At 42.5% G+C, this 16,355-nt stretch overlaps 1 protein-coding gene across 1 annotated transcript in view; it reads right to left on the bottom strand.

Moving 5' to 3' along the window:
* The window catches only part of TRABD2B (TraB domain containing 2B), a 296,942-nt gene that overhangs the window by 108,129 nt on the left and 172,458 nt on the right, over positions 1-16,355 (bottom strand). The window contains exon 4 of the mRNA XM_064455138.1: positions 10,909-11,083. Within this exon, the coding sequence (XP_064311208.1) occupies positions 10,909-11,083 (175 nt within the window). The remainder of the gene's footprint in view (positions 1-10,908; positions 11,084-16,355) is intronic.

Genomic DNA, 16,355 nt, shown 5'->3' with positions numbered 1-16,355 from the left:
AATTACCTTCAGTGTATAAATACTATTTTTAAAAGTTTGCAAACCTCAGTATTTAAGGTATTTCCAATAATAAAGTACAGAAGAATACTAAAAATACTCAAGTTATTTATTTTAGATACAAGTCACATAGGTTTCAGTCCTGCAACATCACTCCTGGAAAATGATGGAGGTTTCACTTTTCTGCCAGGGATAGGCCCAAAGCTGAACTCCACCAAAATGTTGTGTTTAGATTAAAAAGGTGTTTGGAAGTTCTCTGGCAGAACAATTTTCAGTTGATGAATAACAGTTTATCGGCATCAAAGCATTTGGTAAGTCTCACTGAATATCACTTGAAAACAGAAGTTCCAAGAAGTATTCACCTGGCTTTTTGCTTATTCACCTGCCCTCTCTTTCCCACTGCCTGCCTGGAAGTTGGTAGGAGTAAAGCCTGGTAGTTCTGAAACGATATTTTGCCATTTTTCAGTTCACCACTCTTCAGCAAACTGGTTTACCAAGAGCTAGAGCTCTGGGGCTACCTCCAAGACAGTCACCTGGGGGCTTCCAGCAGCCACAGCTCTGGAGCTTCTACCAAAAGCAGCACCCCAGTGTTCTCCATTTTTGCTGAGAATTTCCACATTTTCAAATTTTGTTACTAATCTCTCTATAAAAAACATTTGAAACAGCAATATTTTCCGTGACTGGAGTTGCTTCTCACTCCCCATCAGTAAAGTCCAGACTCAGGGTTTCATTAGGGCTATCGCACAGAGCAGAAAGGGAGCTGAGATTCAGGCGTGAACCCGGACTTTTTCCAATTTCAAATGGTATCTTAGCTATTGGTCTTGGGTTTCAGCCCAGCTTTGGTTGCCACCAGAAGAATTTTGTCCAACAGACCTCTGCTGCTTTCTACAGGCCTCTATAAAATGGCTGAACAGTGGCAGAGTTTGTGTTTTGAAATGTCTATGAGAGGTGAATAACTAAAGTTTATGACATCTCTTCTTGCTGGCTGGAGCTCTAATTATTTCCCTTCTGCTTCTCTAAGTAATTCTATCTTCACTTTACATTTCTGATATTTAAATATTTTTTTGGGCAGAGGTATATTGCGCACATGTTTTCTTTTCCTTGACACGTCTCTTCTGATCTACCAGAGAAAATAACAATGGAACTGAGACTTAACAGGCTTCTAAAGAGGGTATTGATGTTTTCCAGTAGTGTGAAAGTAGCAGCCTAGATTAAAGAACTGCAATGAGAAATAAATATTGTCTCATCCAGTGCACACACCAGTCACCTTGATGTCAGTTGCAAAATTACCATTAATTCAGTGAGAATAGGATCAGATCCCAAATCCATAAATCCTTTCTCAGCAAGTTTGCTCTGACAGTATTCCTGGCAAAACCATGACCAAGAAAACCTGGAACTCTCACAAGAACACCCAGTTTAATGAGATTTCCAGTCCCAGTTTCCATACCAGTAAAAATCCTCAAGAAATCCACATAATTTACATCCAGGCTTTTTAAGGCTTTCAGTTTCACATCTACTTTTGCAAAACAACTAACTCGAGCCAGCAGTCATGCCCTGTCTTTCCAGTCCATCAAAGACTTGTTCTTCTCCATACACTGTCCTCCTGCAACTTGGCCCTAGAACTGGTCAGAAATGGCTTGAACCTGTAGGAGACCAACACCATGAGCAGTACAAACTGGTTCCTTGCTCTACTAAATTCCCTTCCCAGCTCCCGCTCTAATAGCCTGAGGCTCTGACAGTGGAGCTGCAGGAGATACAGCTATGGTGGTCTAGCATGCCTTGGGACATCCCTGCTCCTCCATGAGAGGTAAGCACCCTGGCAGGAGGAATATGAACCCATGTCAACCCTGTCAAGTTTCATTAACGTGAAACACTACTGAAGGATTTGTACTAGCATACCAGGCTCCGAATTTAAGGAAACTGAGTAGCCAAATTTCCCCCTCCTCTGGGACAACACGACATAGCAGCGTGACTGGAATTACACTCGGGTGTGGAGACATCTTAATCACTGCAGGTAGCACTCAAAGCTATCCCAGCTGAGACGCGATCCTTGGATCCTTTGCAATCGGTATCCTGTTTACCTTTTCACATAAGCATCCCACTGAAACCTCAGTGTTAGAGGAACACTGCCAGTCTTTGGGTTCTCCACACTGCCCTTTTAAAATCTTCCCAACAGCACTGTTCGAGCTGGTTGGGAATTTTCTGATGAGACAGTTTTGGGATAGAAAGTGATGAATTGCCTGGCATCCGTATATTGATTTCAACACCCCTATTATGAAATCTGGAGTTACACGGGACATCTGCCTGGTCTCCTGAGAGCTTGCAGGGTGGCCTGTGGATCCACAGCAAGTTCTTGCGTGTGTGTGTGTGGGTAAAAGCGTATTTCATCTCATGTTTAAGCCCATTCCTGTTCAGCAGAGTGCTTAAGCCTGGGTGTAAATCTCTCATGATTCTTTGCAGTTCTGAAAAGAGAAATTTTCCTGAATTATGTCTACATTTTTACATCTCAAATGTTGAAGAGAAATACAGCAAGGGCATAGCCAAAACCTCTATATTATAGGACAGGAGGGGCCAATATAGCTTTCTTTGAGAACAGGCAGGCAGAATTAGACTTACACAGTAGAACTTGGCACAGGCATAATAATAAATATGATATGAAAATGTCAGGGACCCAGAGGAGCTGACATTAATGTATGAATTTCTTTAAACCAAAATCCTACTGCATACAGGCAACTTTCCCCATCCATCACTGGAAGAGTTACACCAGAGATGGTAAATGTATACACTGTGGTTTGCAAGGCACATTTTACTCCCTTTAACATTTACTTGGATACCTGCAGCAAACAAACATAAAAGCCTGGATTTGGGGCTTTACCCTACTTCTGTGGAGCAGAACGATGAAAGCAAGAGCAGTGGCTAGGCAGGACTTCCTGCCGAGCGTGATGAATTCTCCCCTGGACCAAAGGGTCCAGGAGAAAAAAGCAAAGTGCAAGCCCAATTACATGATCTGTTCTTTCACTTGCTATGCCTCCTGCCTTCCTTGGTTGGTAGAGGTGACGGCAGCCTCAAGATAGCTCTCACCATTGCATATGCTATACTTTGTTTCTATGATTAAGATCTTGTTATACAACTGGAGTTTTTCCTTAAATCAGAATTACAGACATCAGCCTTCAGAACGGCAGTGCCCTTTTCACAATAGGGTACCGCAGGCACATTTATTTTGGCCTCCCTAACTTAGGCGCCCTCTCTTTACCGATTCAAGCTTTAGGTGAAAAGCAAATATTCAGAGGCTTCCAAACTTCCACGTGATACAAGATCAATGTACATAAAAAAAGTTACCCTGATTTTTTTAGATTTTATTTTTATTTTAAAAGGCTACAGGCTGGATTTGCACTTGGAACAAGCTTTTACCCAGTGGAGTATCTCCTGATCTACAACAGAGTGTCTGAAAAAAGAATCAGGCATTGCCTGTTTAATGCACACTTTTAAATGAATCAATTACAAGGCTTTGGTCAAAATTAGCATGCAAGTATATTTTTAAAAGCAAAGCGATACTTTGCCCTAAAAACTAATAGTAAAAGAAGTCCATACACAAAACCAGCCCGACCTCACTATAAGCATCTGGATGCCCAAATAAACATGAGCAGAGGGAATTCTAGCATCTGCAAACTGTTAATTTACCCTTTTCTTCTCTTTTGTAGGCTCGCCAAGTTCAATCTCCTGGTCGCCAACTTCTTGCTCCACTGAGACAACCCGTTGATGAACTGCGCTAGTGATGTCAGTAGCACCACTAATCAGTGTTGGACCAGGGCGCCTGACCCAGGGGATAAAGTCTCTTTATATTCCAGCCTGCAAGTGGTTTGTTTTTTCCCTCCTTTTCTTCTTTTATGTTCTACAGAGGATCCAAGACAAAGACTGGAAACGAAAAAGAGCTACAAAGTTCTGGAAGACAGAGGACTGCGCTTCCGATGCCAAGCTAAGTTGGTTCTCAGCAACACAACAGTGGGTGTAACTCCGTGCCCAATTTGCACACAAGATTGCATCACTTGGGAGTGCAAAACAGCTATTTGCATATCCAACATCTGCAAATCCCAAGTCCTCAGTGTGCAGTTGGATGGCGGCCTCAAGGCATTTCCCTTTTGAAAAAACACTTTCAAGTAACATATGTGAACCTGAGTGCCAGATCTGGTGGCAGGTGCTAATGGCTTTCACAAAGGCTCTCTGGATTTTAATTACTTGTGTTTAAGCTGCATATAGCATCCATCACTTCCTTTCCTCTCCCAAACTACTGAGTAGAAATACTGTTTCCAGTAAAAAAATCCCACCTCCCCTTCCCCCTGTTCCACCCCCCCAACCCCTGCCAAATTGAACAGCCATCATGTTCCATCTCAGTTGTGGTTACCTTTTTAGCCATGGATGAAACATGTTCAAGACAGCTTCTTCCCCTGAGTTTCTCCCCAGGTGCTCTTTAGTTTATGAGGGGGGGGGGGGGGAAGCATATCTCAGTGGTGATCCAGACCACGCAAGATCTGAGTCACCTTGGAGATGTCTGTCACTCCCTAGTCTGTTCAGAAGGCGAAGGGTGAGCCTGTTCCTATCTTTGGTACCTCCAGTATCTAAAATGATGTGTGCTGAAATTCCCCTTGGGAATCCTTTGTAGACAAGACAAAAGGGAAAGAGCCAGAGCTGAGGACTAGGAAAAGGAGATTTTAGATTCTTGCTGTGCTCTCACACCAACTCCATGTGATAGAAAAGCTGCACAATTCTCTTTGCCGAGTGAAAACACTTCAGAGTCCCATTATGAAGAACCACCAGATAACATTTACAAAAGACACTGGAAACAACATGTAACATTATTGTTTGGTAGGTTGGGCTAGGTGACCTTTAAAGGTCCCTTCCAACCCAAACTATTCTATGATTATTAACAGTCTAATTTATGACGATCAGAATCATTACTGCCGATGCTGCTTGCCTTATGCTGACTATGAAAATTCTGCAGGATGGGGAGGGAATTCACCTGTTCTGAGCATAGAAATGATCAAAATTTACTTCTGCTATTCCTACTCTGGTACAAATTCCTCTGGTTTCATGGGAGCACACAGACATCTACAGCAGAGCCTGTATTTTTTTTTCCTTGCAGAACATCTCAGGAATTTAAACCTAATCCATCAACAAGTAGGTACCTAATCTCAGCCACCTAAACCTACAGCTGAGGAAGAGAGGTCCGGCTTTCACACTCACTGATCCCTGTTAACATGCACTGACTACATTAGGAGCTGCGGTCTGGCTCCCACCATAACATGGACAACAGCCCGGGTCTTCTCCAGCCTCTCAGACACAGGGACCTGCATGGACCTGGTGGGGTGGGAAAACATGTGATTTTTTCCACCACAGGACCATGGTCCAGAGACAGTTTGATTCCCCTCTTGCTGTGGTGGATGCTATGGTACTTGCATTTCAAGTCTCTCTCAGCAGTGAAAGAATATTCTCCATGATATATTTATTATTTTAAATAACCAAAACCACTGTCTTAAAGCCTGCTGATTTGGCTGCTAATAAACATCATGAACTGGAGCAGCATCCGAATTTCTGAAGCAATAAATCCAGCTCTCAGCTACAAAACTGACAGCTCTCATAAAAGAAAGAAATGCAAGTAAGTAAAACATCCTAAGGAAATTATCGTTCAAATTAACTGCAGACATAAATTTATCCATCTGTTATCATAAGTGTTACTCAAAAATTATTTGCCCATAAAAATGAAATAAACCAGAGTGATTTTTTTCTTAAACATTGACTTCATGTGTATAGTCTTAGTTGCCAGAATATTAACTCTTTTTAATGGCCCATGTGCTCTTGGCTGTGTCTCTCTTTCTTGACTGTAAATGGACCTTCATAAACTGCCTGTACATATCAGGTCTAAGGCGCTTCACTGTTATTACAGATCAATAATTCCTGGCAATCCAGGATGGATTTTCAAAACACAGAACATGCAAGCAAAGCTCCAAATTTTACTTGAAAGTAGTCTACTTAGCTACCTTTATTCATTCAAAGGGGAAAAATTACCATGCCTGTTACCTGAAAAATATCATTTAACTGTACAAACAATAACCGCTGTTTCATTAGCAGAGTATAGTTACTGTGAATATAGGTATGGTGAGATTTTCACATTAAGTCTGATTACGGTAAACCCTGGCAGGAGAAGAATGAAGTATACAGAGCTGGATATAAAGCTGGGTCCCATTTTACCCAAAGCCTGTATTTTTCTTGGAGAGGAGAAAGAAATGAAAGTAAAAAGAATAAATGGCTATTTTCACTTCTATGTGTTTTATAAAGGAATAAATTAAAAGTCTGAACTGCTCTAATGCATTTAAATTGTGAGTAACGCCATGGAAGGTGGGGAAGGGGGAAATCTATTGAAAAGTCTACTTTTTACTTTTAAAAATGGCAGAAAAACCGAAGAGCTTCATTTAGAATTGTGTAATTTTTTTGTTTTAATACTGCTGACTGGAACAACAAGAAAAACTATCTTTCAACAGCATAAAAATGCTCTGCTCCACTTTGTGGATGTTAGAACTGGTTTATCTCAGCTTGCATGGATATTCAAATGCCTGCCCCCTTACCCCTCCTTTGCCCCAGGACTTCTCTGCTCAGTGTGTCAGGGCCTCTTGCTCAGTTACAGACCAGACTCGGAACCACCTCTCCTACAATGCTGGGCTGTAAATGGCACATAGCAAAGCAGTTTAATCCCAGTTTACAGAGGAGAATGACGACACCCAAGCACTTGGGGTTTTGATCGGCACCTGCAAGAAGTGGACTTGCTTTTTCAGAAGCAAACAGAAAAATTCCGTTTTCCCCAAATGCTCAATTTTCTACTGAAAAAAAAAAATTAAGCTAAATGATTTTTGTCAGCCTTCATTTAAAAGCAAGGCAGGATAAAGAAGGTAGAAATTCTATGTATAAAATAGCTAATAACCAGACCATAAACACGCAGAATTGCACAAGCAACTAAATTAATTGCCTGCTATATTCCAGTCAGCCCAATGGCCACAGCTTTACTGGGAAATAAGCATTCTTCAGAAAACCAGCAGTGCTTTTCCCAGGCTGACTCCTGCTGCACCCAAGTGGCACTCTGCACCAATTTCGATGCAATTTTTATTTCCTACACCTTTCCTTGGGTTTGATCCTTTTCCACCTGAAACCAGTAGGGATGCTTCCAGTGGTGACCTCACCTGCCAGATCTGGTGGGACCAAGGTGTGGGATCTTGCCTTCTGTGAAGGTTATTTAGACCTGGTGAGAGGAGTTGCCATGTCTCCCTCCACCTGCACTCCTCTCCAGCCACATGTTTTCATCCAGCCAGGCAGGCATTCGGCTTACCCTGGACACTTTACATTTTTTCTGATGGTAAAGTACATTCTTTGTTATGAGGACAGGGCTTTACAGTCTAACATGCTTCAACCCAAAAGGCATTTCTGCCAGTCCAAACCCACAACACTGACCACACTTTCTGCTGACAGGCACCGACGTCCTCCAGCTCAGTAGCACTGGGCTCCCGCACCACCAGGCAGCCAGGATATCATCACCTTGTTTACAGCTGAAGCCAGCCATGGCTTTCATCCCGCAAATTACTGCCTTTGGTCACAGTGATCCCTGTGCATGGTTTGGGTTTGGTTTTTGTTTGGTTTTTTTGTTGTTGTTGTTGTTGTTGCTGTTGTTTTGTTCTAAACAACAGTACATATTCCTGGAGGAGTCTATAAAATGTCTTGCTGCTGCAGTCATCAAAAAGGATATGCTGAACTAAACCAGACTGCAATTTGCAGAGACACCTGCATGGTGTCTCCTGGCTTAGTCAAGTTCATTATACTAATTCAGTGTTAAGACACCACTGAACTACCCATCCATAGCACTGGAATCCTAGATCAAGCTGAAGATGGTGCACCAACAGAGCTTCAGTTGCTACATGCAGCTGTGCAAAAGCCAGGTAAACTTCACTATAGCAGTTTCCACGAGGTATGGCTCCCCGGGGGGAGCCGCCGGAGGAACCAGGCAGGGCTCTGCCTCGGCAGGGATGTTTTCAGGGTGGGACCCTGTCCTCCAGCCCTGTGGCTCCACTTACACCTGTGAGTTACGGGATGGCACTGAGTCCAAATGAACCATCTTGCAGGGCCTGGGAACCCCTTCTACAGCAGCCCTGGTCTGTAATATTGTGTTTGGTGAAATTTTTCCAAGGTGTTTTTCTCATAGCAAGCTTATTTTCTTATGTAGGAAAACACTTTTTTTCCTAATTTTGTATGCCAGAGGAGTTTTATCTCATTCTTCCCTTCCCAGAAACTAAGATGGAGATAATGAAATTTGGAAACCAATTCATAATATACATATAAAGTTGTTATTCATTCATTAGTTCCAATATCTTCACAATAAATGGATTAATGCAGAGATTATGCTTCACATAAGAACAATACCTTTTGGAGTACATTATCCAGAATATTATTTTTAAATTATTTCCTGTCCATCATGTTAGTCTTAAGTATGCAGAATCTTAAGTGACATAACTTTTGCACTATTCTGAGAACAAATGCACTCTTGCAGTCTCTATCATGCCAGTTCTAACCAAAGGTGCATTCCTAAAACTTTGCACTTCAGAATTCGCAGGAATAGGTGAAAGCCTCAACTTTCACCAAAAACACCCTTCGCTTTTATAAAAAGCCAAACCAAACCCTCAGGGTTTTAGAAAACGATTTGAATTCCAGACCCAAGCTCATACCAAAAAGCCTCCTTAAAACTCAAGAAGTAGATATAAGAATGCAAAATACAAAATATATCAATAAAAGCCACTCTTATAATACAGTGCATGGGAAAAAACCAACAAAAACCTTCAGGAGAAAAAACTGCATTTGAATCCTAACAGAAAATGAACTTGCTTGCACTTTGGCCGCATAAAATTTTGGCATTGAAAAATTAATAATTTTCTCAGTACTTACTGCACAAAGAAAAAAACACCCCAGAGAAGAGAGAAGGAATTAATTGAACTTAAAGTAGGGATGGCCTGCAGGGATGGCCTGCTTTGGTGAGAAAGGCCAAAGGGATGCTGGAACAAAAAACCCAAAACAAAAAAGCTTTCCTCGGCATCTCCCGTGCCCCAGCTTTCAGTAAATCCTGTTGCATGTGTCTGTTCTGTCCTGCTGCAGTCAGTGCTGGGAAAAAGAAATAATCCAACGACAAAGGCAGTTTTCAACATCACCAAAATGGAGATTAAGGGACAAAACAAGACTTGCTCTTTATAAGGCAGCTTTCCCAAAGTGATGCTGCCTGGGAGTTTCAGGTAGATACTCTCCAGTGGGGCCAGGGAATGAAAGCTCAAACCTCCCACAACTTAGATGTAACTTTCTATGGAAAGCAATGTGTAATTAGTATCCATTTGCTTAATTCCGTTTCTGTTAACACATACAAATAGCTGCCGTGGACTGGATCCATGACCGATCTAGTCCAAGAGCCTGTCTCAAGGCACGGTCAGTAACTAATGCCCAGGAAAAGTGTGTACAGAGCAGGGCAAGGGGGCAATGATATCCAGTTTGTCCTCCCAGCTCCAATATATACTGGTTAAGGGACTTTCAAAACCAGAGACTACATCAAAACCATCCTGTTCAATAATTTCTAATAAACCCAACTCCATGGGTTAGACAAGCTGGTTTTTATTAATCCCTGTCCAATTATGAACCACATGATATATTTTCCTACTGTAAAAATAGTTAAGCAAAACTTCTTGGACAGAAATATCAGGCAAGGTTGAGATTAAATAAGCTTGGGAAAATTCAGTCTGGATACACTCAAAAAATAAATACATCAAAACGCATGTATCTCTGCTAAATCCCGCAGTCTTTAATCAAAATTACCTCCGAAGTGAGTAGCAAAAGGCAAGTTGTTGCCAAAGTTCATAGCAAGAACCATGGGATGAGAAGCAAAGTTCTGTCAGAAATGAGAAATTGTTAAGGAGAGGGAGCAGGAGGAGCAGATCGGCATGACAATCTCAGGCTGCCTTGAAGTCGAGGGAGCTCAAAGAGCCACTTAAGCCAGCACTCAGGATTCTGCTGAACTGGGGCCTGAACAGTTGTTATTTATACTCTTATCACACAGAAATGTGAATTCCATTAGAAAGGGGAAAAAAATTTAAAAAGGGAGAAAAAGGAGAGTAGCACGTACTGTCGCAGGCTGACAGAAGTAGCACAGACGTCTTTGTTCTGCAGACTTCACGGAGAGAATTTAAACACGCAGAGAGATACACTGGATTTTTACTTAATGATTTAAAATACTGGTATTTAGCTACATACATAACATATGCACTTGTGCAAGGTCCAAAACCAGCCAGTCTGTACGGACACAACACCGAAGTAGCTAAGCCACCCATCAAGAAAGTCCAACTACAGCAGCCCCAAAAAGTCTGAAACCCCAGCCCAGCACCCTGGGCCACACACACGCCCCTATGCCACAGCAAGGTCTGTATTACCACAGTCACTGCCATCAGTACCTAGGTTTGCAAATTCAAAGTCACTCCAACCACCTCCTACACCGGCGGCCACAAACACAACCACGGTGTGAATGTAACCCAAGCAGCCCACAGGTTGGGCTGGGAAGTAAACAAACACAACAGCACGAAAAGCGTTAAGTAGCTTCACATTTCTACAGTCAGATGGAAGGCCAAGGAGCGCTGCCTGTCCATAGCCCAGCTGGACCCAGATCCACCTCCTACACCAACTCACTACATTTTAGAAGCAGGTTTAGACAAACAAAAACCTTTTCAAAGGGAAGTCCCCTAAGGAATCTTCCCACAAGACCAGAGACAAAATCCTGAAGTGTTCAAAGCACTTTACTTCCAATCACAGTAACAGAGTAAAACAGAAAAAATAATGCTGTACCTGCACCAAAAGCAAAGAAGAAGCTCTTGTCTGCGTTCTCCCTTAAAAGCGCCATCACTCTCTTCCCCATCCTCTCATTCCTCTTGTAGATGAGCTCCTGTCTGAAGTAGCTGTCTATCTCCTGAGCCGTCACCTGCTCATGGGGTGGAAGTGTTGTGTTGATGAAGTTAGGGACCTGAAGTGGAGAGAGAGAATTTAGTTCAGGTGACAGTGGTTAAGTAATCCCCCAAACATTGTATGTTTTAATCTAGCCTTATTTAAACGACCTGAGCATCACTATAATATAAACACCCCTCCCCCAACCCCCCCCCCCCCCAAAAAAAAAAACCAACAAGAAAAAACCAATAAATCACTAGACAATGAGAGTTTGTGAGGTTACTGGGATCTCTACAAAGGAAAAAAATAAAACACCAACACACTTTTTTTTTTTTAATATTTTACTAAATGAAACTTAAGTTCATGTTTTACTTTTCTCTGTTCCTTCAGCAGAATGTACTTTTAAGCGTTACATTTGGGTGAGTTACTCAAACCTTTATTCTCTGCTTGTTCAACACAGTTCATTGGCTACTTAATACTAGAACAAATCCTGTAATCTCTTCTCAGCCAAGGTCATCAAGAACTTGAGTAAGGACTACATGATTTGGCTTGTACACACTCCTTTTTAATAACCTCACAGTTTAAGAAAGGTAGGAAAGGTTAGCAAAACCAGATACAGGAAGATGTAAACAGGGTAAACCCCCTCATCTTTCTTGCAGCTTTAGATGCTATTAGGTGTCACCAGAGGAAACCATGTATTACAACCCATAAATCCCTGGAATGTTCCTGATATCTCTGAGGAAGGGATTTCCATGAGAACTGCTCCTTCAGTCCCTGTTTTTGTGAGCAGAGACGTTCACAGGCACAGAGAAAGGCTGAAACCCCAAGGACCATCCGAGTCAGGGAAGCAGACCCAGGAATGAGCCAAAACCCAAGCTGTAATGGACAGACAAGCCAGAAGTCTCTGATTATTAGGACAGGCAACCTGTTTTGACACAGTGAGGGTCCAGGGTCTACCATGACAGCTCAGGAGCCTACGGGCCCTGCAGCGAGAAGTGCTGTAAGCGGGCAGCATTTGATGACTGCTCACGGTACCTAGGCACATTCTGGTGATTTTCTGTGCCTCACCACTGGAAAGCAGCTTAAGCTGCAAAACCCAGATTCAGATTTTTGAGTCCCTGGGTACATGTAAAGCTGCCAGGATTTCCAGTGTTAATCTAAGTTGGTGGTAATGATATTGCATGCCCAGCCCATAAGGGAAACATCCCTCACTCACTGTGCTGAACTACTTCAAGCAAGGACTCTGTTACTTAATTATTTTTCTGGTTTTCTACTACATGAAATTCCTGTACTCATTTTCTAAAACTTGCCTTTAGTCTTTGTTTTTCAGCCCATCTCTTTACCCTCCCGCTTGGCCACATTATTTTATCACAATTTTTGTTTCTTCCCACCCTCTTCACTCATACTGCCTCTCCAAAAGCTTTCAGCAAGTCTTAGGGAAAGAACTAATTTCCATCTTCCCAGTGGCTCTCCTTAGTGCTTTTTCATTGCAGCCTCGTCTACAGCTCTCCTAACATGCCCGGGACCAAGCAGCAGAGATTTCTCAGCACGCATTATGCAGAAGGACAAGTCTAGGCCTTGCTCTGGATTCCCACCAAAGGCTGTACCCAGCTGGGTGAGACAGAAATAAGCACCACATCTCCTGAGCCAGGGAATCCCATGCGGCAGGAGTTAATACTACTGCTGACACCACCCCGCCCCAGCCTATTGGGGCATGTGGACCTTTGATTTTACAAATGACTTCTCAACCTTCGTTGCCAAATCACTGTACTTCTCACAGCACCTCCCTCCTTAAGGGTTCAGATGCATTACCCTGAGTCATTCCTTCCTCCAGGCGTTCCAGCATGGCTTGGCTTTGCCAGGTATCTTGTGAACTCCTCAGAGCATGCAAGTACTTTGCACCTTGTTCTCAGTATAGCCCTTTGCCAGCACTCAACAAATAATAAGTCCCATTAAGCCAGACCTATTGGAGACACCAGTTTCCTGTTAATACACAAGGAAGCGGCCTCGATGTCTGGCAAGAACGTGCATTTGTCTCAAAGGGACGTGGGAGCAGCCTGACAGCGTTGGAGGAGTAAAATGCTGCTGGCTACAGCAGCAAAGGATATAGCAGCTTCGACTCCTGGTGAAAGGCAGGCAGAGATTTTTATTGTAGGAATAAAGTCTGAGGAATGAGTAGCCATTTTACACTTGCAATAACCTCTGAAATGCAAAGCTGTAAATCAGATGGTCCACGCAAATATCACAAACCTTTATATCTCATCTGTATTGAGGCTCTGTGTTTAATGGGTTGGTGTAGCTGAGCCAGGAGTCAGGGGAGACTTCAGAGACTGAAATGGAAAGTGAAATTTTTTGGGAACATCTGAAGGCTCAACACCCACATAAGAGAACTCTCTTCTTCCCACTTTTGACTGAAGGGAAGTGAAGGCTGGGAATTAATGGGACCTGGTCTCAAATCACCTGAGATACCCTGGGTAAAGCAAGGTATGGCATTACCTGTGAGGACAACCTGCTCTTACACAAAGCAGGAGCAGCAATGCTGGGGGATCAAATGCCTTTATGCATCCCACTCCAACTGGGGGAAAACTCTGACACTGGAGGTCTAGACAGCCCAAGGACAGAAGTGTTCAGACCTTGACGCAAGAGGGTTTTTGCCAAGAAGGAAAGTACCTTCGTTCAGCTTGTGCATCTCCATCACTAGCAATCCTACATCCACATTCAACCCACAGTTCTTCTTCCTTCCTTCCTGCCTGCCTTCCTGTTTACCAATGCCAGAGAGAGAAATTTCAAACCAAGGACTGGGTTTTCTCGGGTTTTCTCGACATTTCTCATGCTTGTCCAAGGAACAAGACAAAGGAAGGCATCACCTCTAGAGGCACATCATAAGCTACAGGTCCTGCTGCACCTTGTTTATTCCTGTATTTCTGATGACTGCTCCATCACTGGCAAAAATAAAACATGCACGTATGTTTCTCTGTGTGTGTGGCAGAAGATGAATGATTGAAATAAGTATGCCTGTACACAGTAGTGCAACCACACTCTGAGCTATGACACTGGCCCCATTAATCACCTCTGCTCCTCCCTGTATCGCAGCTCCTTTCCACAGTCGGTGACATACACCATGCCTGGCTTCAAGGAGGCAGCTGCTCCTGTTGATTTAAGAAACCCTTTGGATTCCTAACCACCAGGCAGGGATCAGGAAGTCAAGAAACAGTCACATGCAATTAGGAAGCTGTTAACTGCAGCCAGAATTTAAGGTGGGTTTTTTTTTTTTTTTTGAAAAAAAAAAAAAATTGTTGCAAAAGGATAGGCTAAAGAATGCATGAGAGGGACGTGCCTTCCCTCTTCCACTCTATCAAATATTTTTGTTTCAATTCAGTGTAAATATTAATGTAAACATTTTAATGATAGGTATTGAGGTATTGTTCTGAACTGAGAGTGAATGGATGAGACATTTGCTGTGCCAATGGGTGAGGGACTGACCTCCTGATAATAGTTGAATACTGCTACTAGTATTTAAATATATAGTGGGGTGGGTGATGTGACTGTTGAAAAGTCCTAACTTCTAATTTTGCTGCTGTTCTAGGAGAGTAGCAGTTGGATCAGCAGAAAAACACAGTGCTACCCATCACCTGTGGTGTGCTCACTTTGTAGTAATATACATGAGATAAATAGATTCTTTCTGTCTAGTCTCTGCAAGCCATGCAGTTTTCTGAGACTCCAACCAACTCTTATACATAAATATATACACACACATAAATACACACACACACACGCATGCTACATATTCCCCATGGAAACTCAATAATATATTTCATTCGTTCAGAGATGTTCAAAAGAAAGAATAAGCTGAATCAGCTAGAAATCTTCCTTTTTTCTCTTTCTATTTACTTTGGGTTACAGCTCTCCTATGGACAGTATAGATGAACCCCTAACTCAGTCATTAGGTACACCCTGCATTTCTCAGTTAAGCTTTTGAGGTTAAAGGAAGAGAATATGAGAACAAAAAAGAAGTCCCAGCCTTGTAGAAATTTCTTCCCCTCCACACCGCCTGTGTAATTTTACTTGAGACAGTATCCCTCATGGAATATATGTGTGGGTAAAGCTCTGCACATACGTCTGAGCTCATAGTGCTGTGGGATGCAGGCCATAATTCTTCACCTCTGAAGTCAGTGGGAGCTCTAGGAAGAAGAAAGAGGAAGGATTGTGGAGTGGTTATGACACTACCCTGAAAAAATGGTTCTGTTCCCATGGGCAATACAAATCTCTTGCATGATCACAAGCATGTCATTTGGGTTTAGGCCTTCAAAGGGAACTCAGCACTTAACCTCAACTAAGTATCTTTGAAGCATTTGGCTTTATTCCTCCTGTCTCTCAAAAGTCCATTTGTAAAATGGGGACAGCAAGACTTTCCGACCTGATGTTACATACAAGGCACTGACTGAATCTAGCTGTTGAAGGACCCAAAGAAGATCCGAAGTCCAAGATGATGCTCAGCGGTAACCTCTCTTCCTACAAATACTTTGTGGAAGGAGGTTGTGATTCTGCTGCAATCATCATAAGACCTAACAACAGACTTTAGCTTAGAAAAATGCATCAGAGGTACCTCAAGATCTATGCTATGCTGTCAGCTTTGTCTATAGAGACAGAGAGGAAGAAATGGAGATTAAAAAAAAAGAAAAGCAAAGCAAAATATATTGGTGTAGAGACTTTTATCACATTTAGGGCTTACTGCCAAAGTTCAGCTGCACATTCATAAACACCAGACTGCATTTAAATATATTTTCTTATTTACCGTTTAATATTTGGACAAATACTCTGGGCAGAGGCACGATGCCAGAGTTGTGATTATCTATCTGCAAATAATTTTTTTGGACACATATAAGCACCATCAACTTTGGTTAACATTATTCTTTCCTGCTTTGGATCTATTGGCTACAGTGGAGCTGCTCTAGATTCAGTCCAGTATCAAATCACAATCAGATGTGGAGGAATAGTATTATTGTTCCTACTCCTTACACACTACATTTCCTAATCCTCTGATAACCTTTTTAAGCCTTGTTCTGTTCCAGTGATGCTAGCCTATTTCTGGAATGTGCATTCAAATTGTAAGATGATGTCAATGAAAAACCAATACTGCCATCATTAGAACACAGGGCTGCATGCCCTTTCTTGCCTTCGTGCAGGCAGAGGTGGTCTTCAACCATAAGTCTACCTGCAGATGGAGAAGAGGATGCTTAGGTAGGGAAATGGGAAGCCAACACCTGCGATGGAAAATATAGTGATCCTAAAACCTTTCCTGCCATTACCTTCCTATGTCTTGGTCAACCCTCTTGGCTTCTGAGACTCCT

The sequence above is a fragment of the Phalacrocorax carbo genome, chromosome 6 (genome assembly GCF_963921805.1).
Source record: "Phalacrocorax carbo chromosome 6, bPhaCar2.1, whole genome shotgun sequence".
NCBI classification, from domain to species: Eukaryota; Metazoa; Chordata; class Aves; order Suliformes; family Phalacrocoracidae; genus Phalacrocorax; species Phalacrocorax carbo.
This window is presented reverse-complemented; position numbering and strand designations above follow the sequence as displayed.